This window comes from Solanum stenotomum, chromosome 8, assembly GCF_019186545.1.
Source record: "Solanum stenotomum isolate F172 chromosome 8, ASM1918654v1, whole genome shotgun sequence".
Classification (NCBI taxonomy): domain Eukaryota; kingdom Viridiplantae; phylum Streptophyta; class Magnoliopsida; order Solanales; family Solanaceae; genus Solanum; species Solanum stenotomum.
In genome coordinates, this window is record NC_064289.1 from 35,708,751 (window position 1) to 35,732,516 (window position 23,766).

The window sequence follows — 23,766 nt, forward strand, 5'->3', positions numbered from 1 at the left end:
AAGAATAAATTTGATTTTATGAATTTTTTTTTTAGTATCAAACTTACCTAGAAAGGGAAAATATTAAACAATTTATGCGGGGCGGGTTTATGCAGGGTGGGTTGAAAATGAAAAGAATTGTTATGCGGGGCGGCGGCTTAAATTTTTTGCGGGTTAAGCTCAACCCGCCCCGCCTCCGCCCCGCACCGTCTCATTGGCATCCCTAAGAAGGTAGTTTAATGATTGGGAGATTCAAAGAGTGACAGACTTTTTCAGCAATCATAGATCACTTCAATGACTTGGAGGCTGGAAAAGATACATTATGGTGGAAATGGAGAAAGAACCTTTTCAAGGTGAGTAATGCTTACAACTGGATGAATCCCTCCACTCAGAGTTCGAACAATTGGCCATGGAAAGGTATCTGGCAAACCAAAATATCACACAAAGTGGGCTGTTTTGTCTGGTTGTTAACTAATGAAGCAGTACTGACTCAAGATAATTTGATGAAGAGAGGGATACCATTATGTCCTAGATGTTTCTTTTGTGGTGAGACTGCTGAGACAGTTAACTATTTATTTCTTCACTGTAAAATCACGGGACAACTGAGGAGGATATTCTTAAATCTCAAGGGCATATGCATATCTTGCACTTTGCCAGGCAAGATTACTGAAGCAAACCAGAGTTGGGACGAAGAAGGTATGCATGCAAAAAACCGTGATAGATGGAGGATTGTCCTGCTAACATTTGGTGGACAATTTAGAAGGATAGGAACTCTAGAATCTAGATGTTTGATGGCATAGAGAATAGTATGTAGAAGGTCAAGCTAAATAATCTTTCGATACTATTGTTAGAATATAAATAAGTATTTCCTACTTAGAATAGGAACAGGAATAGGAATAGGAATAGGAATAAGAATAGGAATCCTAGTTGGAAAAGGATTCCAATGAAGTGTCTATAAATAGGGTTTCAACGTAACTATTTAGAAAAACAATTCAATAATATTTTTCCCATATATTTCTCACATGGTATCAGAGCATTGGTGAGAAACTTCAAGTCACCGTGTCAAATTCCGGCAACGACGGTTGGGACTGATTTGTGTCATCTTTCGTTTTGAAGGTGTTGTGCGAAAGACAACACCATCACGAGGCTCGGGAAGCTCAGGTGACCGAACCCCAATTAGATCCACCGGAAAACAGCCCCTCACACGCCTCCACGCGCCGTTCGAAGGTGGAAGTTTTTCGGCAAGATCTGGTCACGCATTGGCGCGTGAGTGCTGCTCCGGTCATCTGTTTTCGAGCAGTTTTCTTCTGTTAGGGTCGTCCAGTGTTTCCGACCAGAACCGAGTCAGTTTTCTCCAGATCTGATCACCGGAATTAGGGTTCCGGTGATTTACAGGCAGTTTCCGGCGAAAGCAGACCACTGTAGGGCAGTTTCTGGCAAGTTCCTGGTAAAATCAGAATTTTCAGGCCACTGTGGGCAGATTACGGCAGATTCCGGCAGCTTCCAATATTTTCAGACCACTGTAGCAGTTTCTGTCAGTTTCCAGCATACATACCAGTCTATGGAGAATCGACGAAGGAGAGAACGTTTTGGAAAATCTCGATCCAAGTGTAGTCATTGTCATAAACCTCTTCAAATTCCTTAACAGCATGCTCCGTTATAGATTCCCCAGATCTAATTCACAAACGTTTGGGACATCCAAGTCTATCCAAACTGCAAAAGATGGTGCCTAGTTTGTCTAGTTTATCCACATTAGATTGTGAGTCGTGTCAACTGGGGAAACACACTCGTGCTACATTTTCACGTAGTACTGAGGGTCGTTCAGAGTCTATTTTTTCATTAGTTCATTCTGATATTTGGGGTCCTAGTAGAGTCAGTTCCACCTTAGGATTTCGTTATTTTGTTAGTTTCATTGATGATTATTCGAGATGCACTTGGGTTTTCTTAATGAAAGATCGTTCTAAGTTATTTTCTATATTCAAAAGTTTCTTTGCTGAAATACAAAATCAGTTTGGTGTTTCTATTCGTACTTTTCGTAGTGATAATGCCTTAGAATACTTATCATCCCAGTTTCAGGAGTTTATGTCTCACCAAGAAATTATTCACCAAACATCTTGTCCTTACACTCCTCAGCAAAATGGTGTAGCAGAAAGACAGAATAGGCATCTCATTGAGACTGCTCGCACTCTCCTCATTGAATCCCATGTTCCGCTGCGTTTTTGGGGTGATGCAGTCCTTTCATCTTGTTATTTAATTAATAGAATGTCGTCTTCTTCTATTCAGAATCAGGTTCCACATTCCATACTGTTTCCTCAGTCACATCTCTATCCTATCCCCCCTCGTGTCTTTGGGAGCACATGCTTTGTTCATAATTTAGCCCCAGGGAAAGATAAATTAGCTCCTCGTGCCCTTAAATGTGTCTTTCTTGGTTACTCTCGAGTTCAAAAAGGGTATCGTTGTTATTCACATGATCTTCATCGATACCTTATGTCCGCTGATGTTACATTTTTTGAGTCTCAACCTTACTATACATCTTCTGATCATCCTGATGTATCTATGGTCTTACCCATACCTCAGGTTTTACCTATGCCAACCTTTGAGGAATCTACGATTACTTCTACATCTCCAGTTGTAGTGCCACCACTACTAACTTATCATCGCCGTCCACGTCCAACCCTAGTCCCAGATGATTCATGTCATGCGCCAGACCCTGCTCCTACTGCGGACTTGCCTCCTCCTAGCCAACCGCTTGCACTTCAAAAAGGTATACGATCCACTCGAAATACTAACCCACATTATACCTTCTTAAGTTATCATCGTCTATCATCACCCCATTATGCATTTGTGTCGTCTTTGTCCTCTATTTCCATTCCTAAGACTACAGGTGAAGCACTTTCTCATTCTGGATGGAGGCAGGCTATGGTTGATGAGATGTCTGCTTTACATAAGAGTGGTACTTGGGAGCTTGTCTCCCTTCCTGCAGGTAAATCTACTGTTGGTTGTCGTTGGGTTTATGCAGTTAAAATTGGTCCAGACGGTCAAGTTGATCGACTTAAGGCTCGCCTTGTTGCCAAAGGGTATACTCAGATATTTGGGCTAGATTATAGTGACACTTTCGCTCCTGTGGCTAAAATTGCATCTGTTCGTCTTTTTCTATCTATGGCTGCCGTTCGTCATTGGCCTCTTCATCAGTTGGACATTAAGAATGCTTTTCTGCATGGTGATCTTGAGGAAGAAGTCTATATGGAGCAACCACCTGGTTTTGTTGCTCAGGGGGAGTCTAGTAGCCTTGTATGTCGATTGCGCAGGTCACTCTATGGTCTAAAACAGTCTCCTCGAGCTTGGTTTGGGAAGTTCAGCACAGTAATTCAGGAGTTTGGCATGACTCGTAGTGGAGCTGATCACTCTGTGTTTTATCGGCATTCTGCACCAAGTCGATGTATCTATTTGGTTGTTTACGTTGATGATATTGTTATCACCGGTAATGATCAAGATGGTATCACCGATTTGAAGCAACATCTCTTTAAGCACTTCCAAACTAAAGACCTTGGCAGATTGAAGTATTTTCTAGGTATTGAGGTTGCTCAGTCTAGATCAGGTATTGTTATTTCTCAACGCAAGTATGCCTTAGACATTCTTGAGGAGACAGGAATGATGGGATGTAAACCTGTTGACACTCCTATGGATCCGAATGTTAAACTCCTTCCAGGACAGGGGGAGCCACTTAGTAATCCTGAAAGGTATAGACGACTTGTTGGAAAGTTGAATTATCTCACAGTGACTAGACCTGACATCTCTTTTCCTGTGAGTGTTGTAAGTCAGTTTATGACTTCCCCTTGTGATAGTCATTGGGAAGCAGTTGTTCGTATTCTACGATATATAAAGTCAGCTCCCGGTAAAGGACTACTCTTTGAGGATCAAGGCCATGAGCATATCATTGGATATACAGACGCTGATTGGGCAGGATCACCCTCTGACAGACGTTCGACATCCGGATATTGTGTTTTAGTAGGAGGTAATTTGGTGTCGTGGAAGAGTAAGAAACAGAATGTGGTTGCTCGATCTAGTGCAGAATCAGAATATCGAGCAATGGCGACAGCAACTTGTGAGCTAGTTTGGATCAAACAGTTGCTGGGAGAACTAAAATTTGGCAAAGTTGATCAGATGGAACTTGTGTGTGATAATCAAGCGGCTCTTCATATCGCATCAAATCCAGTGTTTCATGAAAGGACTAAGCACATTGAGATTGACTGTCACTTTGTCAGAGAAAAGATACTCTCGGGAGATATTGTTACGAAATTTGTGAAGTCAAATGATCAGCTTGCAGATATCTTCACCAAGTCCCTCACATGTCCTCGTATTAATTACATCTGTAACAAGCTAGGTACATATGATTTGTATGCACTAGCTTGAGGGGGAGTGTTAGAATATAAATAAGTATTTCCTACTTAGAATAGGAACAGGAATAGGAATAGGAATAGGAATGAGAATAGGAATCCTAGTTGGAAAAGGATTCCAATGTAGTGTCTATAAATAGGGTTTCAATGTAACTATTTAGAAAAACAATTCAATAATATTTTTTCCATATATTTCTCACAACTATGTTTTTGGTGTAATCAGTTATACTCAAATGATACGATCTCTAATTGATGTTTTAGACTCATTTTAGGAAAAATATAGTAGGATTTTAAAGTAAATCTTGTAAATATGGTTTCAGTACAACATTGTACTGTTTTTCTAAGAATGAGATACATACACAGTTACTAGGTTCAATAAATTATAGAAAGGTTTTGGGACAGAACAAAAAGGAAAGGGTACCACATAAATTGGGACAAAGGGAGTCACATGCTAAGCATAGCTAGCAATGTAATCCTATATCTCGGAAAGCATATAAGCCCTAGTATCCGCATGTACGCTCGTTAGTGTAAAACAAGTCAATTTGGAAAAAGTTTCCTCATTGAGGTCAAATCCTTAACTTTTCCCGGTCCGAGCTAGCCTTAACCTTTGTGAACCACCTTTGTCGCTCTCAATCTACCAAACGAACTTGAGTAGCCCGGAGTGCAGATTAAGGGAGCACCTGGTGTGCTTCTCTATGAAAGATTCACTGGGCGATAGTCCAATTGAGTATAGTGTGTGCCACCTGTTTGCCGATGGATAAGCGAACCGTACCGAGCCTGCCACTTCCATTCAAAACAAAGTAGTCTTTCCTTGGTAAATAGTGTCTTGAAGTGAAGCCGAGGCATTATTGAAGGAAAGAAGTAGCAGGTCAGTCAATTGCATAAGGTAGGAGATGCAAGACCTGTCTTGACCGCAAGTGTATTTGCTATTCGATTCCGTCCTAAATCCCACTAATTCTGCCTATCCAAAATAATACTCAATGAGGTCAAACAATGTCTCTAGAATCGTTCCATAATTCTAGACTAGGTGTAAGTCACCTCCAACCAGCATGGACAAACCTCGAAACAAGATTCACAATCGGGTTATCCATTTTCTAAGGATTTCTAATCTATGGTTAGATTCTTATTTCAAGTCCATTTGCTTGCTCAAAACCTCACTTTAGTGATTCTCTGGTTTATGTCTCAAATCCTTAATTTTACCCAACTAATTCCATGTTTAGATGATAGATCTTTGGTTAGTTTCATGAAATAGACTTAATTCCAAGTTGGAGTCACTTACACCAAGCTTGTAGATGAAGATCTAGGTCAAAACCCTTCAGGTATCAAATGGTAAAGAATGAAATAAAATATCAAACCCGGGCTATATCTGCAGTACCTCACTTGGGCAATGCTGGATGCACTTGGGTAAGCATCTACCAATTTTCAGCTATTAAATTGGCCAAGTGTTGGCCGTACTTCCTAAGTGCTGGCTGCACTTGACCCTGTTTCAGTTGTTAAAATTTTAGCATCTTGTCCGATGATGCAGAAACTCGCCCCAGTCTTTCGAGTCCCAAACCAAGCATCCCAACATGTCCTAAAACATCATATGCACCTAAGGGAAGTATCGAACCATTAACCAAAGCGCAAAACTCAAAACTAAAGGTTGGGATACTAAATCTCCCAACATGATGACCATGCAGTGAGGAATTACTTCACTGTTTAGCATGCAATTACTTCATCAGAATCTGCCAGTCGCCGATGCTATGACCATGCAACGCACCAACCCGCATGCAATTACTTTGGATTTTGCTTTTTTTCTTCATTTCAGTTCAAATTTTCTTCCTTTTCGCTCATGACTTCCTACACATTAAATCCTCAAATTTAAGATCAATAGGTCATTTTTCACTAATGAAAGCACTTAAAACACACCAAAGTATGAGGTGAAATGCATCAAATTATATGTCAAATGACCTATTGATCTTATTATCGATCAGTGAGCGAGGTGTATTTGGTTGTTTGTTCTCTTGAAGAGTGGAAAGACTTTTGCTGCTTTTCTGAGTTCCTCTTCTTTTGTGTAACTGTACTGATTTAACACAGATTAAATTTAAAAGAATACTTTGTAATCTATCTCATACACTTTGTAGTTCTCTGATAGTTTTCTTGGGTTTCTACCATGTAAATGTACATTGATTTCTTGTTGATATCCAAACTTTGTTTGAATCTTCCTCCCTTTGTGTTCTGATCCATCCTATTTTTTCTGTAGACAGTGTTGATTTCTTCTATCTTGTCATTTTTTGTCTCTCTTTGTATAGTTCAAAGATGCTCTTACTAGCCCTGCTGGTCGAAAGAAACTAATTGATTCCATGGAAGGAATTCTGCACGGTACTCAACAGGTATCCATGCTCCTCATTCTTGAAATGCATCTGTACTAATATACAAGGGAGAGTGAAGCAGTTTCTTGGTCGTCCTGCTTGGGATAAATTTGAAATTTTAGTATGTATTATTAAATGGAACAGAAAATTGGTGCATGGAAAGATGCACACTGTGGTTGAAAAGCTGGATGTTCTGATGATTTAACAAAACCATGTCATGTCTTTTAGTTTTATATCTTATATTTCAGATATTTATTAACATCTGAAATAACCCATTGATTCATTATTTAAGACAAATTAATCTAACATCTTTTAACCTGAGCTACTTTTGGCAAATTGGGCCACAATGTAACTAAGAGTAAGAAGAAAAATGATTTAAAGTGAAAATACATTCAATAGAAACTCCCAAAAGAAAACAGCTTTTCTTATTTTAGTACCAGAAAATAATTATCTTATAGTAGTTTTAATTCAGTCCTAGGATTCACTCAGTCTTTGCCAATATTATTAGTTTGCTACTTTTTTCAAATGTCAGTTTGTCATGGTTACTCTAATAAGCTTTTTCTCCAATTCTTTTGAATGAGTGAGGAACTCTTAAAAACAGGAAAATAAATCTTATAATAGTTCTAATTCAGTCCTAGGCGCTTAGTCTTTGCCAAGGTTTTTATATTACTACCTTTTAGCAAATGTCAGTTTGTCATGGTTACTCTTATAAGCTTTTTCTCCAATTTATTTGATTGAGTGAGAATTTTTTTTAAAATAAAAAGGATAAAGAGATCAGTTTAACTGATATCCGTCAGTGTCTTAAAAGGACTGAGTGCAAGGGGGGATATTTTTTTCTAATAAGGGGTGAGGTGTAAGCCTCGAGGCGCTGGACATAAGCCTCAAGGCACTGGGCGTAATCCCCAAGAGACTTAATTTTTAATAGTTTATAAATTAATGTCATAGAAATAAATATAAAAAAGATGGAAAATGTATATAGAACTACTTCATCTAAAGATGCTAATGAGAATAATCAATTTATGAAAAAACTAATTAGAACTTGATCCATCAAAAAAGTCTAACCAGACTTGGAAAGAAAGTTAAAGTAGAAATTCATAAACTAACTTGAAAAAGAACTTGAAAAGAAAGAAAAAGTGAGAAAGAAACCTAATCAAAAGCGTTGAACCAGAGCAAGTGATGAAAGATGAAGTTTTTTGCTTTTAAATTGCAAAAATAGTCATTTTCCCCTTTACCTGACAAAAGATGAAGAGAGAGAATAAAAATTAGGACTAAAAATAAAAAATTGACTTTCAAGTTTTTTAACTTTTTAGAATTTTATAACAAGCCGACTTTTGTGGTTTTGGTATTAAATTAAAGACTTGTTTAGCAATTCTAGTAATCTGGAAGAGGCTTTCTAGACTTACGCCCCAAAACAAAAACTCGCCCAGTGACTAGGCGTCTGCCCAGAACAATGGGGCTTACACCTCCCAATATTTTTTTACCCCTGGGTCTCCCCAGTGCATTTTTACTGTGCCCCACCCCGGGACTCATCCTGATTCTCCCCAAAAACTCTTTTTAAAACACTTATGTACATCTGCGGTGTAATGATTTTTTACAGTCAGGTTACATTTATCTATTGTCAGAAGCTACTTTATTTCAAGATTATGAACTACTGGTGTTAAATAAATTTCACTTCTTCTGTTACAAGTTGAACTCTAAATATATTTATGTCCGCCTCTTTTCTATTTGTGTTTGTTAAGATAAATAATTTTCTCTTCCTTTTCCTTTTCTCACCAGTCTATTCAGGTAGCACTGAAAAAAGAGTTAGATCTTATTTTTATTTGTTTTTCTTTAGTTTGAAACAAATGGCTTTGACACTTTGTAGTGCTATTATATCTGGAGGAAATAGTATCTGTGTAATAGTTTCATAAAATTTCTCTTATCGTGACACCCTCAATTTCAAGTTCTAAAATCTGAATTGATCAAAAAATGATATATCATATTACACCAAATTTCAGTGCTGTTGTACATCACATAGTATTGTGAAACATCATTTATCTCTATTGTGACAAATGGTAGAGGAGATGCTCTTTTGTATTATATGAAGTGATGGTAGATCGCAAATAAAAATTTGTTTGCAAGATCTAGAATAAGCTCTGCTTATGCTTTCACAAAGTATAGCCAGTTCCTAACTTGGAAAAAGTAGAAGAGGTGCTGTAGATTAACAATTGACGGAAAAATATCATAATCATTGTGAATTGGCTGAACACTTAGATACAGAGAATTCATATATTAGTTGAATTGATATTGATTACTAAATCTGATGCGAAAAAAGAAAAAGAAAAAACAAGCGAGATTACTTCATAATGGATTGATTATTATCAATGTAGAAGAGAGGCTCCTTATACTGTCATTTTAATTATGTAATATGCTAGGTTATTATTCTTTATGCCTATTTAGTGACTATTTTATAAAAAAACGCACAATTTCTTGTTTTATCTTATATCATATCATATATATAAAAGAGAACCCTAGGCCTGCCTACGTGGCGCCACCACTAACCAGGATTTCCTTTTAATTTATTTATTTCCAAAACTAGTCTTCCCTTTCATGAAAAATTGTGACTTTTATGAAAAGTTGCGACTTCAAAGAAGAGTTACAACTTTTATGAAAAGTTGTGACTTTTATGAAAGGTTGTGATCTTTCCAAAGGATTGCAACTTTTCCAAATAGTTGTGACCTTTCAGATAAGGCACAACAAACATTTGTTCACACTACCCTTTGTTGTCTATAAATAGAGGGATTTCCTTTCAGTTTAAAATAACGAAAATTTTGAACTTCTTATTCTTCTTCCCACAAACTAGGATTTCCTTTAATTTATTTATTTCCAAAACTAGTCTTCCCTTTCATGAAAAGTTGTGACTTTTATGAAAAGTTGCGACTTAAATGAAGAGTTGCGACTTTTATGAAAAGTTGTGACTTTTATGAAAGGTTGTGATCTTTCCGAAGGGTTGCAACTTTTTCAAATAGTTGTGACCTTTCTAATAAGGCACAACAAACATTTGTTCACACTACCCTTTGTTGTTTGTAAATAAAGGGATTTCCTTTCATTTTAAAACAACGAAAATTCTGAACTTCTTATTTTTTTGCTTTTTCTTCTTTAAATATTCGTGTACTTTGCTCCTATTGAGTTGCTCACTAACACCATTGCTTATGTTACATATCCTGGTTTTGTTTTTGCAATCATAAATTTATGCTTATGTTATTAAGGATAAATGATAAGATGTTATAATTTTCATTTTCCTTTACATTATTGATGTTCGTTAATACGTAATCTTGTATGTAAAATAATATAGTGTTTTAGTTTTAATGACGGATAGGTTTTAAGTATTATTTTATAAGTTTCATGATATTAAATTCCCGCGTTTACTAGTGTTAATATAATACTCCTTCCGTTCCCATTTGGTTGTCATAGTTTAACCAGACATAGATTTTAAGAAATTAAAAAAGACTTGAATCTTGTGGTTATTGACTAAAGATATACAATGTACCAAAATGCACTTTAAATTTATGGTCTTCAACATGCAATGTGGAATGTTGAAATTAAGGGTTGCCAAATTAGGAAAGAGACATTCTTTTTTAAATGAAGGAAAAAGGAAAGTAAGATAAGCAAATTTAAAGAAAAGGAGTATTCTACAGTATCTTTCCTACTCAAATTCAATAAATCTTGACATATTGAGAACCTTAGACATATATGATGTGATTTCTTCTTTTTTACTTCCTACTTACCCTATCACTTAAGGTAAAGAAACTTGAATTTGCAACTCTAGACTGTAAAGTCAAGTTGAGTATGCTGGATTGACTTTTTATTTCCCTTTTGTCACCATGAGACAGAACTAGCTTTAGATGATAGTGCTATTGTTAGTCCATTAGTAGAATTGAATGATACCCTTTTTTTTTGGAATAATGGCTGTATATTCAATGTTTAGAGGAGAGTTTAATACTTAAAACTCTATACCAATACCTCAAAGAAAAGAGCAGCATGTATGACTTTTCTTGAACAGTTGAAAATTCATTTTTTCAGAGCATTTAATCAATTCCTGTATGTGAGAAAAAAGCTTTTTCAGAACAATGAGAAGGTTCATAATAACCAGAAATTTAGTGTTTAGAGGAGGGACTAAAATCAATACACAGACTCTGATCCTTTAGATAGATACAAGAAGTTTAGGAATATGCTTTCGTTATAACTCATCAAAAAATTGACTTGGAGGAGGGGCCAGTGTCATGTGAATTGGTGATTATTAATAGGCACGGTTTTTTTTTTTTGGGGGGGGGGAGGGGATGTTAACTGGATAGGATTATCATACCAATATGGCAAAATTCTAGATTAGTGGGAGCATTGCTCCTATAATTTGTTCGCCAGATGTGTCCAACACATGAAATGTTATAGCCCGAGATATATCTAGCAAAAGTAGTTCTAGAATGTCTGTCCAAACACATTGTTGGCAAACATCAGAGGAACTATCAAAATTCTAAGTCTATCTAAACATTACCTCTTTGCACCCTCTTTTGCCAGTAGATCAGCTACTTGATTTTTCTCCCTGTATGTGACTGACTGTTGGATTATCCTGTGACTGCATCTTGTTGAAGTTTGCTTTTAGTTACTACAGTAACTTTTAGCAAAATAAGTTATTTAGTTTGAATAAATTTGAATTTTGAATTTTAGTTAGTTTGTTTATGTTGTTGAGATATTTTAGGTTGTTTAAATTTTAAATTATGCAGATTATATGTTTTATGTTGGCTATTTAAAGCCCCTCAATGCTTAATAAAATTATTGAAAGTCATTTCAATCCATTGAGAGGCATTTTTAATCTTTTTGTGCTGCCCCACTTTTAAAAAAACACCAACAGTGGTATCAAGAGCTTCATTGATCTTAAGGGATCTGTGAAATCTTCCAAAAACTACCATACATTTTTAACCCGTAAGGGCTACCTTTTTAACCCATCAGGGCTACTTAACCCATCAAGGCTACCGTTTCAACCCGTGCTTTTTTCAACGCACAGGCTTTTCTAAATCATTTTTTAACCAAAATAATGGCAAGCAGTTGTCTCTCTTTGAATGCCCCACAAATTTTCACAGACGAAAACTATCAAATTTGGTCTTTGAGAATAAAATCATATTTTGAAACCTATGTGATATGTGAGGTTGTGATGGAAGAAAAACCCTTACAACCTCTCTCTGCAAATCATACAAAAGTTCAGATTAAAGCACTTTCAAAAAAACTTCTACACAAGACAATGTCATCGCATGTGTTTTTGAAGAACAAAATCAAAAGAAGAAAATTTGCAAGTTCAAAAACAATGAAAAAAAATTCAGCATCAACTACCAAAGCAAAAATTGAGGAGCATTTTTTTCAATTGCAGTAACTAAAGCAAAGGAGGAGTGTTGAAGTTTGCTTTTAGTTACTGCAGTAACTTTTAGCAAAATAAGTTATTAGTTTGAATAAATTTGAATTTTGAATTTTAGTTAGTTTGTTTATGTTGTTGAGATATTTTAGGTTGTTTAAATTTTAAATTATGCAGATTATATGTTTTATGTTGGCTATTTAAAGCCCCTCAATGCTTAATAAATTTATTGAAAGCTATTGAAAGTCATTTCAATCCATTGAGAGACATTTTTAATCTTTTTGTGCTGCCCCACTTTTGAAAAAACACCAACACATCTATGACTTGCATTTGGAGATTGACGGACAGTAAGTCAGATGTCCATTTTGTAGCATGTTGATTACCTCAGATGAATCTGAGGCTATTTCAATGGGAGTAGGATTATGTTGTAAAGCAATCTTTAATCCCTGCATGATAGTAATTAATTCAGTGGGAGTGTAAGTGACATTGGGGGTACCTTTCATGAAACCAATAATGCCTTTAAAAGGAAAGCTTGAAGATCTCCTCGATGGCTCTTGCATTGCCTATTTTCCTTTTGGCAAGTTGTGTAGAGGAGTACTGGATCTTCTCTGTGTCATATTCCATTTTTTCACTGACAGTTATATTTCTGCCATTTATATTTGCTCTTGCCTATTGCCTACGCTTTTCTCTCATCCGAAACAAATTTCAGCATAAGCATTAAAAGATCAAACTATTTCTTAGTGGCTCTTGTATGGTCTGTAATATGAACACTTACTAGTGAGCTGCATATCCCAGAAGCTGGAAAAGGTGCAAATTGCTCTACAGTCGGAGCAGAAAGCTCATGAAGCTCTCAAGGGGCAATATGCAGCTGCAGTTTCAGAGCAAAGGCATTACAATTCTATCTTAGAGGCTTTCCAGGTATGGTCCCTATTAATATGATCTGAAGAAAGCATAATACATTTAGAAGCTATATTTGAAAATGAATCGTAAAATCTTTTTATTTCACTTTAATTTTTATTGAAGATGTTGCACTTTGATAATGCATCCATCTAAACTTTGACTCATTGAGGGGAGCATTTATTTTGCACCTTTTGAATACATCCTGCTAAAGTTTGACTCATTGAGGGACACAACGTATAAAAAAAGTAGCATGTGGACTCTGCAGCTTTGCATCTCTATAGAAGCAGGCTTTGTTGGATATGGACAGGTTTAGTGTGGCTTTTAAAGAAAACTAGTCTAACCTTCAAATTCACATTTGTGCAAGCTAAGTATGTGTTGTAACCACTATGACTCCTCTTATCATAATTACTCAAGGAAACTTGTGGCGCAGGTACTTTAGAAGAACTTAGCCCATCAAGAACCTTGGGTTTCTTTTGGGGTGGGGTTTGTGGGAGGGGGTGTTGGTGTTGGTGGGGGTATTCTTTCAGATTTTTAGTGAAGGACATCTAATTTTGTTCGAATTGTAGGAATCATGATGCTGTGAGACAAGAAATTTATCTAAAAAAGAACATCTCACATTAAGTTTTTATCTTCTTTTTATCGCAGTTATGCAGTTAAAGAGCCTTTTCTTGTTCAACAGTTATATGAATGTGAATTTTTAGTTCAGAATTACTACCACATCGTTTTGTCAGCAGCAAATGAGTAGTTCCTAATGTTATGCTTCTATTATTTCCAGGTGGAATGTGCTAGGAATGAAAGAATTCGCATGCAGACTTCACAAGAACATTTAACAAGTTGATTAAATTTATATATACTAGTTTGTTTCAAGTCATGCACAATGTATATTCTGAAAAATAATGTTAGTAATTATTGAAGTAAATTTTTAATTATACATGAAGGTACAAATATAGTTAATTCCTTATATCATATTCTTGTTGCATATCATTTTCATTTATTTCTGTTGATCTGTCAAGACTTGAACGATTCTTGTTGAGTTATTATCAGTATTGATATTTCTCTTGAAAGTGCATCATAAAATTGGAGCTATGTAACAAGATTTCATGTCAAGGTAGATGTAATCCAATATTGGAGATTATTTGAGTCTATGCTAAAGATTATTTATCGTTATTGCTGAACATAAATGTACAAGAAATTGTTTTCAGATGAATTTAAAAAGCATATTCTTTATTTTTGGTGGTACACAATATGTTGACCCATTATAATTTCTACATATGTGACCTATATGATTCTCAAACTGAAATCCTCGATAGATCATGTTTTAGAGTCTGTTTGACATTATTGCTATAATTTGTTTACTATTGCTATAATTTGTTTACTTTTAAAAATAGTTTTTCGAAAAAAGTTTTGAAATAAATAATATTTTTTGTTTGGTTAATTCATTTGAAAAGTGTTTTTGATAAGCAAATTGTATTTGGACAATCTTTTTTTGAAAAAGTACTTTTGAGAATCAAATTGAAAAAAAATAAGTATCAATATATTTTTAATATCAACATTCCTTACGGAGGGAAATTATTTAAAATATCTATGCTGTTGTTGTATTATTAAATTAAAGTGTATACATTCACATTATGAAACTTACATAAATATTCTATATTAAGAAAATATTTACCATTTATAGCAATAACATTTTTCTTCACTTGATCACTTTTAATACATTTATAATACCGTTTTGATACATATTACAAAGAGCAATTTATAAAACACATATAATACAAGTTTTATTGATGGATAATATATTTATCACACATTTTAATACAATATGTCAATTTCTTACCAAACAAGTATAATATATTTTGAAATAATTATAATACATATATATTGCATACATAATTTACTTTTAATATATATTTTGCAGATTTATCATAGTATTACGACATATTTCTATAAATGGTATTAAATAAAAAATATCACTAAAATCAGTAATTATTTATTAAAAGATACTCATCCAAGTAATTTTTCTTTTTATTTAACTATTTTGAATTTGATAATGACAAATAACAAGGAGAGAGAAAAAATAACGTGTCTAGAATTAGAGAGAGAAAATAAGAAAAAGAACAGTTTACAAGAAAAATAATTATGACTATTTAATGTCAAGTAAATATTAAAAAAAAAATTGCCAAATAAATAAAACTGGGCCATTTATTGCCGATTAAATCTGGGGAAACTTACATAAATATATAACATTAAAAAAATATTTACCACTTATAGCAATAACATTTTTTTTTCTCATTTGATTATTTTTAATATATTTATAATACAATTTTAATACATATTACAAAGAATAATTTATTATTCACATATAATACAAGTTTTATTGATAGATAATATATTTATCACATATTTTAATACACTTATAATACAATGTGTCAATTTCTTACCAAACAAGCATAATATATTAAAAAAAAAATTATAATACATATATATTGTATACATAATTTACTTTTAATACATATTGCAGATTTAACATAGTATTGCTAAAAATGTTAATAAATAAATAAATATCGCTAAAATCAGTAATTATTTATCAAAAGGTAACCATCCAAGTAAGTTTTCCTTAAATCTATAAGTTGTCATGTTGTTAGCAAGTTTTCAATAAAATCACAAATAACTAAGAGCAACTTTCACATATAGCAAACATAAAAATCATATTTGTATGTTATAATTATAGTTTGCATAATTGCACTCCATAACAAATTTTATGTTTGCTATGGAGCTTTTGATTTGTATAATTCGCTAGAAACATCCAATTTTATACAAATTGTTCAGTTTTGTATAAATTCATTTATACATAGTAATTTGTATAATAAGATCTGTATTTGTATAATTATAAGTGTATAGGACAAAAATATATATGTATTTATATTTGTATGTACACTTTTCTCTCGCTTTATACAAACACAAACGCATTTTATATCGAAATGTATAAAATTACTAATTGTATACCGAATCAGATGGCAAAAATGGAATGTTTTCTGCGAATTACAATTAAAATAAACTATGGCTATAACATTTAATTTGAATTAAATTTGCTATTTCATACCATTTTTCCAATAGCTAATAAAAGCCCAAATAAGAATATACACTAACAATACTAGGTTAAGTGAAAAGAATTAGTTGACATCTATATTTGTGTAGAAAAACATCTATTAAAATAAGATATTTTAGTCTAAGAAGATTATATTTGAAATTCTCTTCTTTTCTTTTTGGAGGTAAAAAGTAAGCTCCATGTACGAACACACTAATCAATACAAGGTTTATCGTATTTATAAAATACCAATTCTAAAAATGTGTGTTGCACATTTATCTCAAAATATTTCATATAAATTTTGTATTGCAAATGACATATTTTTTCCGCTTCAAATTTATTGGTATTTACTAAAAAAAACCACCGTTTTTACAATAGAAACTACATATATCTTCCTAATAAAAAGAATACATCCTTAGTTATAAAATTGACTAAAAGTGCATAAAATAAAAATAACTAATTATTGTACAAATACAATATTCAAATAAGTATACTAAAATACCACATGCTAGGTTAATGTATACAAAGCAAAAAATCACTGTAAATTCTCAATATTATTAATAATAAAACAATAAAAAGTTATACAATAACAACAAACAAGAAACATAAACATTAAAAAAAAAAAAAAAACAAGAGGAGAGCATAGAGATTTTCTCTTCTTTTTATTTCCCAATTGTTTCAAGTGTATATAATACTGTGTCAAATGTCACTATTTATAGGATATGATTGAAAAGCACTTAAAGTTGTTATGACTATGACATTAATCCATTTGATTATGGATGAGAGGTGTCAGTAAAAATCATAATGAGTATAATTAGTGGGAGTTGCATATATTTACATAATGAAGAGTTAGAGATAATAAAATCTATGTAATGTACTTCACATTAATACAAATATTTATATACAAAAAAGAATATAATATAGATCTATATGATTTTTCTTGTTTTTGTTAATGGTAAATATAACCATTCATATTTCCAATTGGAAGATGAACAAAACAAAAAATTCATGAATTTAACTCCAACATGAAATTAATAAAAAGAATACATATTCAAGAAAGTGGTTGATTCATGTACTAATATGATGATTTACTATTCAATATAATTTATTAAATAGTTTATAACATTTAAATTTAATGTAGGGATAGAATTGTAATCTAACTTTTGCCTAACATTCTTCCCACTTTTAGCGTATACTAGTTTTTTGACACGTGCGTTGCACGTGATTGCAAATTTAGAAAATATATGTTATAGTAAATAGTTTGCTTATTTAAGCGAAAATTTGAATAATAAGCTTAGCACAAAATAATATTGTAGATTCTTTTGTGAATGTTTAATATGGATCGTCATATATATATATATATATATATCTTATTCACGCGAACTTATGAAGATGATCAATGAAAAATTGTATTAGTTAAATGTAATGATGTATATATTTATTTCAATTTGATGAGGTTCAATCATGTAATTATTCGTATATCACCAATTACCTTATAGACGATATTTGTTGTATATTTTTCTTGTCATCTAACCAGATGTGCTTTGCACGTGTGTTCTACGTTAAACTGTTTAGATGTCATATGAACATGTGAAGAGAACACCTACATTTTATCTTTTATAACTATTTGTTGTATATTAATTTTTATTTTATAAGTTATAACATAATAGATGATGTTCTTGTTGTTGGCTCTCATATTTGACTTCTTGATTGACTGTGTACATAAATCAAAGATAGTTATTTGATTGTCCATAGTTAACTGAGAAAGGTTTCCTTTTATTTTTATCGAAAAAACTAAAAAGTAAAATTAAAGAATATTTCTATCTGTGAAATCATATATATAATCACTTGTTCATCTTACACCCAACAAAGATATAGTTCATATACTTGTAAACGATTTTTAATTTATTCAACCAAGCATGATTCCTCAAAGGAAAAATAACAGTATTGTGTTATCACATATGTAGGAGTGGTATAATAATGTGAAAAATTATTGGTCACAAGTTAATATAAGGAAAGATAAAAGATAAAAATAATTAATGCAATAACTATGAAATTCATAATATTATAACTTAGAATGTAAGAGAGTGTGAATAACATTTGCAATAATTAATAATAACTAAGAGTATTTATAATGTTATAACTAAAGAATTAATGTGCAATAGCTAAATTTCTAATAAATTTTATACTTACATAAATAAATAGGACTTTTAATTAATGTTACTATTTTTTTTGTATAAATATTAGATTTTAATTTAGTGTAGGGACAAAATGTAAATGTTTATTCCATATTATTGAATATATAATTTATTTTGTGTAATGATAAATTTTAAATGAATCATATATAATCACATATTTTCACATTTGTTGTGTTTTCTTTTAAAAAAAGAACTCGGAACATTTTAAAATAATATATTTTGAAGTTAGAAGATCTTTTAACTTGATAATACATTGGTGACATATATAATACTTTAATTTAAATATAAATACCTACCCAAATATAAATATATGTTTGCATTAATGAAAATATTTATCTCATAAAAGTTAGCTATTAAATAAATAATAAAAATTAAACTAATAAAAATTTTAACTGCCGTTATTATAAGTCATATGATCTTTTCTTCGTCTAAAATACAGAGATAGTAAGAAATAGTAAATAAGTAAAACAAAAGGGCAATGTTTATATAGTAATAACTATTTTGAAGCAAACTTCCTGACAATCTAAATCACATATGTAGTATTGATAATTTAAGTCATTTTTTTGTCTTGAGCATAAAAAAAAAATCCTGACAATTCTCTAAATTATGAAAAAAGATATTCAGAAGCATATATCTATATCACAAGAGAAATTGCTAACAAAAAAGAATGAATTTAGACTATATCATGTTAACTTCATATATTGAAACATTACATACTAATGTATATATTAAGCAAAAAAATAATTATTATATCATTAAAATTATTTTCCTCAAGAACTTGAGGTTATGGAATATACTCTCTTAGGATAGAACGATTTACTTCATCAGAATAGTGGTACCTCATATTCCGCTAAACTTTGAATTCACTCAACGACAATAAATCACACAAAAAAATTTAAATGCAAGAAGAAGAAGAGTAGAAGATTAAAAAAAATATGATTGAAAAATGAGATGAAGACCCTCTATTTATAGTAAAAAAAGGGTAGTATGAATAGGTGTACTTTTTTTGTGTCTTATCTGAAAAGTCATGATCTTTCCGAGAAGTCATAACCCTTTGGAAAAGTCACAACTTATTATAGTAAAAAAAGGGTAGTATGAACAGGTGTTTTTTGTGTCTTATCTGAAAAGTCATGATCTTTCCGAGAAGTCATAACCCTTTGAAAAAGTCACAACTTATTGAAAAAGTCACGACCCTTTGGAAAAGTCACAACTTATTGAAAAAGTCACAACTCTTTGGAAAAGTCACAACTCATCGAAAAATCACAACCCTTTGAAAAAAGTCACAACTTATCGAAAAAGTCACAACTCATTGAAAAAGTCACAACCTAAGTTAGAGTTATTATAGTAATTTAACATTCAAGTTAGGAGTTCATTCTTTTAAGGTAACTAGTTTTTCAACACATGTGTTGTGCGTGATTATCAATTCAGAAAATTTAAGCGAATATTTAAATAATAAGTTTTGCACAAAATAATATTGCAGATTCTTTTGTGAATGTTCAATGTGGATCGTCATATATATCTCTTATTCACGCGAACCTATGAAGATGGTCAATGAAAATTTTTATTAGTTAAATGCAATAATGTATATATTTATTTCAATTTGATGAGGTTCAATCATGTAATTAGTCGTATCTCACTAATATTACCTTATAGACGACATTTGTTGTGTATTTTTCTTGTCATCTAACCAGATGTGCTATCCACGTGTATTCTACGTTAATCTATTTAGATGTCATATGAACATGTGGAGAACAACTACATTTTATAATTTAGAATTATTTTTGTATATTTTATTTTTATTTTATAAGTTATGACTTCTTGATTGACTGTGTACATAAATCAAAGATAGTTATCTGACTGTCCATAGTTAACTTAGAAATGTTTCCTTTTTATTTACCGGATAAACTAAAAATTAAAATTAAAGAATATATTTTTTCTGTGAAATCATATATATAATCACCTGTTTATCTTACTCCCAATAAAGATATAGCTCATATACTTGTAACAATCTTCAATTTATTCAACCAAGCATGTTTCGTCCAAGGAAAAATAACAACACCGTGTTAATATAGGGGCGGTATAGTAATACGAAAAATTATTGATAAAAATTTAATATAAAGAAAGATGAAAAATAGAAATAATTAACGTGATAACTATGAGAATTCATAATATTATAACTAAAGAATGTAAAAGAGTGTGAATAATGTTTGCAATAATTAATAATAAGTAATAATTAAGAGAATTTATAATGTTATTACTAAAGAATTAATGTGCAATAGATGAATTTCTAATAAATTTTATACTTACATAAATAAATAGGACTTTTAATTAATGTTACTATTTTATTTTATAGTTATTAGATTTTTATTTAGTGTAGGGACAAGTCGAAAATATGTATTCCATATTACAGAATATAAAATTTATTTTGTTAATGATAAATTTTAAGTGATTCATATTATATTCACATATTTTCACATTTGATGTGAGTTTTTTTTTTTTTTTAAAAAAAAAAGAACTTGAACATTTTAAAATAATATATTTTGAAGTTAGAAGATCTTGTTAACTTGATAATACATTCGTGNATGTCTCTCTAGTATTTGCTTAGGTTTTGAGTGAGCTTAGTCCCAATGTTATATTCAAGTATTAGATGGTTTTGAGACATATTGTATAAAGTCTAGAAAGTCTTCCGCTTGCTATTTATTGAAAGTATCTTCGTGTGTGAAGAAAGTTTTTAATTCCTTATAGTTTTGGTGTCTATGCGATGAATGAATGCTAAGAGGCTTGTATTAGACCTCTTCGAGGTCGAGTACGCCGGTTACGACTAGGGGGTGCTCCCGGGTCGTGACATTAGCTATTAAATAAATAATAAAAATTAAACTAAGACAAACTTCAACTAACGTTATTACAAGTCATATGAACTTTTCTTCGTTGAAAATACTGAAATATTAAGAAATAGTAAAATCGATTAAACAAACGTTCAATGTTTATATAGTAATAACTATTTTGATGCAAATTTTCTGACAATCTAAATCATATAAGAAGCCAAATAAAGTCATTATTTTGTCTTGATCATCCAAAAAACAAACAGTGACAATTCTCTAACTCCTGATAATCTAATAATGTTGGAAAAATATATTCAGAAGCATATATCTACATCACAAGATAATTTTTAACAAAACCAAATGAATTTAGACTACATAATGTTAACTTCATATATTGGAACATTACATAATAATGTCTATAGTAAGCAAAAAAATAATTATTGTATCATTATAATTATTTTCCTTAAATACCCGAGGTTAAGAAATATACCCTTTAGGATAAAACGACTTACTTAATCAGAATAGTGGTACCTCATATTCCGCTAAATTTCGAAGTCACTCAACGACAATAAATCACACGAGATTTTTTAAATGCAAGAAGAAGAAGAGTAGAAGATTAAAAAAAATTATGGTTGAAAAATAAGAGGAAGCCCCTCTATTTATAGTCAACAAATGGTAGTATGAACAAATATTTTTTGTGTCTTATTTGAAAAGTCATGACCGTTTCGAGAAGTCACAACCCTTTGGAAAAGTCGCAACTTATTTAAAAAGTCACAACTCTTTGAAAAAGTCACAACTCATCGAAAAATTACAACCCTTTGAAAAAAGTCACAACTTATCAGAAAAGTCATAACCTAAGTTAGGGATATTATAGTAATTTAGCATTCAAGTTAAGTTCATGCTTTTAAGGTAATATATATATATATATATATATGACACAATTAGGTGTGTACATGACCGGGTTGGTTCGGGTTTTTCAAATATCAAATCAAATCATTTGTGTCGGCTTTTTAAATCTATAAACCAAATCAAACCAATAAAAGTCGGGTTTTTCAACCTCGGATTTTTTCTGGTTTTTCGAATTTTCGAATTTTTTGGGTTTTTCCGGTAAAGTATTCATACAAACATATGATTTACTTGTACTTCAAATATTTCTTTAGTCCTACCAAAATACAACTATCTAAGGTGTTTCTTAAGAAAATAACACAAAATATGATATGAGTAATGACACTAAAATATCCAACAAAAAAAAAATAATAATGAAATCGCGTAAAACAAATATTGCAAATTAACAAGTCATAATGAAAATGATCATAATTTAAAAGTACTAAATCATGCTAAAATAAGTTTAATAAGTATTAGTTACATGACTAAATATTAAAGGAAATTAAAATTAGATTATGTATTTGAATTGTCTAAAACAATGTAAAATTAAAGAACAAATATTCAATATTATTGTCATTCTTAGTGTTGAATTGATTTTCTTTTTGCATTAATATTAATTTGATTTTGATATAAGCTTTATTATAATTATCAACATTTGTGGACTATAATCTTTATTGAACCATTCAGAATTCTAAGTTTCAAACTTGAAATAATATATTAAAGATTAAAACTATGAAAAAGTATAAGAAATATTTAAAAATCATATCAAAGTAAATATTTTTATGTATAAAATAAAATTTTAAAATTATATATATAATGTCGGGTTGGTTTGGTCTCGGATTGGTTTTTTTTAGTTAAAATCAAACCAACCCAAATATAGTCGGGTTTTTTTTCAATATCAAACCAAGTCAAACCGACCACTAGTCGGGTTTTTTTTCTTGGTTTGACTCGGTTTGCGTTTTGATTTGATTTGATTTTTGGTTCGATTTTATACACCCCTAGACACGATGATATAATATTATCATCTTAGTTTTCTTAATCAATCGTTAATTATGCTATTTTTTTGTGTGAATGTCTCATAAGAAGTTGGTATTATTGAGATTGTTGGAAGGCTAAAAGATTGAAATTTATTCAACTCCTAAATCTCGTAGCTCTTCATTTTTCTATTTTCTGGTAATTAAAATCCAAGTTTCACTATGCCTCTTTTTGGCATAAACAAAATAAAGATTTAGACTCAACAATCTTAGGATCCAATATGAATGCAATTATAGCTGCTACGGATATTAGATCCTTTACAATACTCTTCTATCGAACTAATTATATAGTTGGGAAAAATACATAAGTAGACACCCTTTTTATAAATAATTACACACACACACACACATACATACACACACACACACATATATATATGACCGTATTCAATGAATAACAATTATGACATATTTAATATTTACTTCTATAGCCTTTTTACATTCTGAATAGATCGTGAGTAAGATGTAGTAGAGATTCAAGGTACCACAAACTCTGCAGTTCCTTTATTTAAGCTAACAATAACTATCTTTTAATTACTATCAAAGATGAAGCTTGCAGAAAACAATGTACACAAATAATTGAATGAAACTCACAACATTGAATAATACTCCTACCTGAACTATGTGAAAAAACAATAAAGTAAGATTATATCGGAAGAAATGCAAGCTTTGATAACTACCCAATAGTGAGAACCAACCGTACTCTTTTTGATTTAATATATATATATATAT

At 31.4% G+C, this 23,766-nt stretch overlaps 1 protein-coding gene across 4 annotated transcripts in view; it reads left to right on the forward strand.

Annotated features, from left to right (window-relative positions):
• The window catches only part of LOC125873372 (uncharacterized), a 38,355-nt gene extending 24,325 nt beyond the window's left edge, over nucleotides 1–14,030 (forward strand). For all 4 annotated transcript variants that reach the window (XM_049554296.1, XM_049554299.1, XM_049554297.1 and 1 more), the window contains 3 exons: nucleotides 6,668–6,748; nucleotides 12,906–13,028; nucleotides 13,786–14,030. In XM_049554296.1, coding sequence (XP_049410253.1) covers nucleotides 6,668–6,748; nucleotides 12,906–13,028; nucleotides 13,786–13,848 — 267 coding nt within the window. In that variant the 3' untranslated portion in view covers nucleotides 13,849–14,030. The remainder of the gene's footprint in view (nucleotides 1–6,667; nucleotides 6,749–12,905; nucleotides 13,029–13,785) is intronic.
• Nucleotides 14,031–23,766: the final 9,736 nt, after the last annotated feature.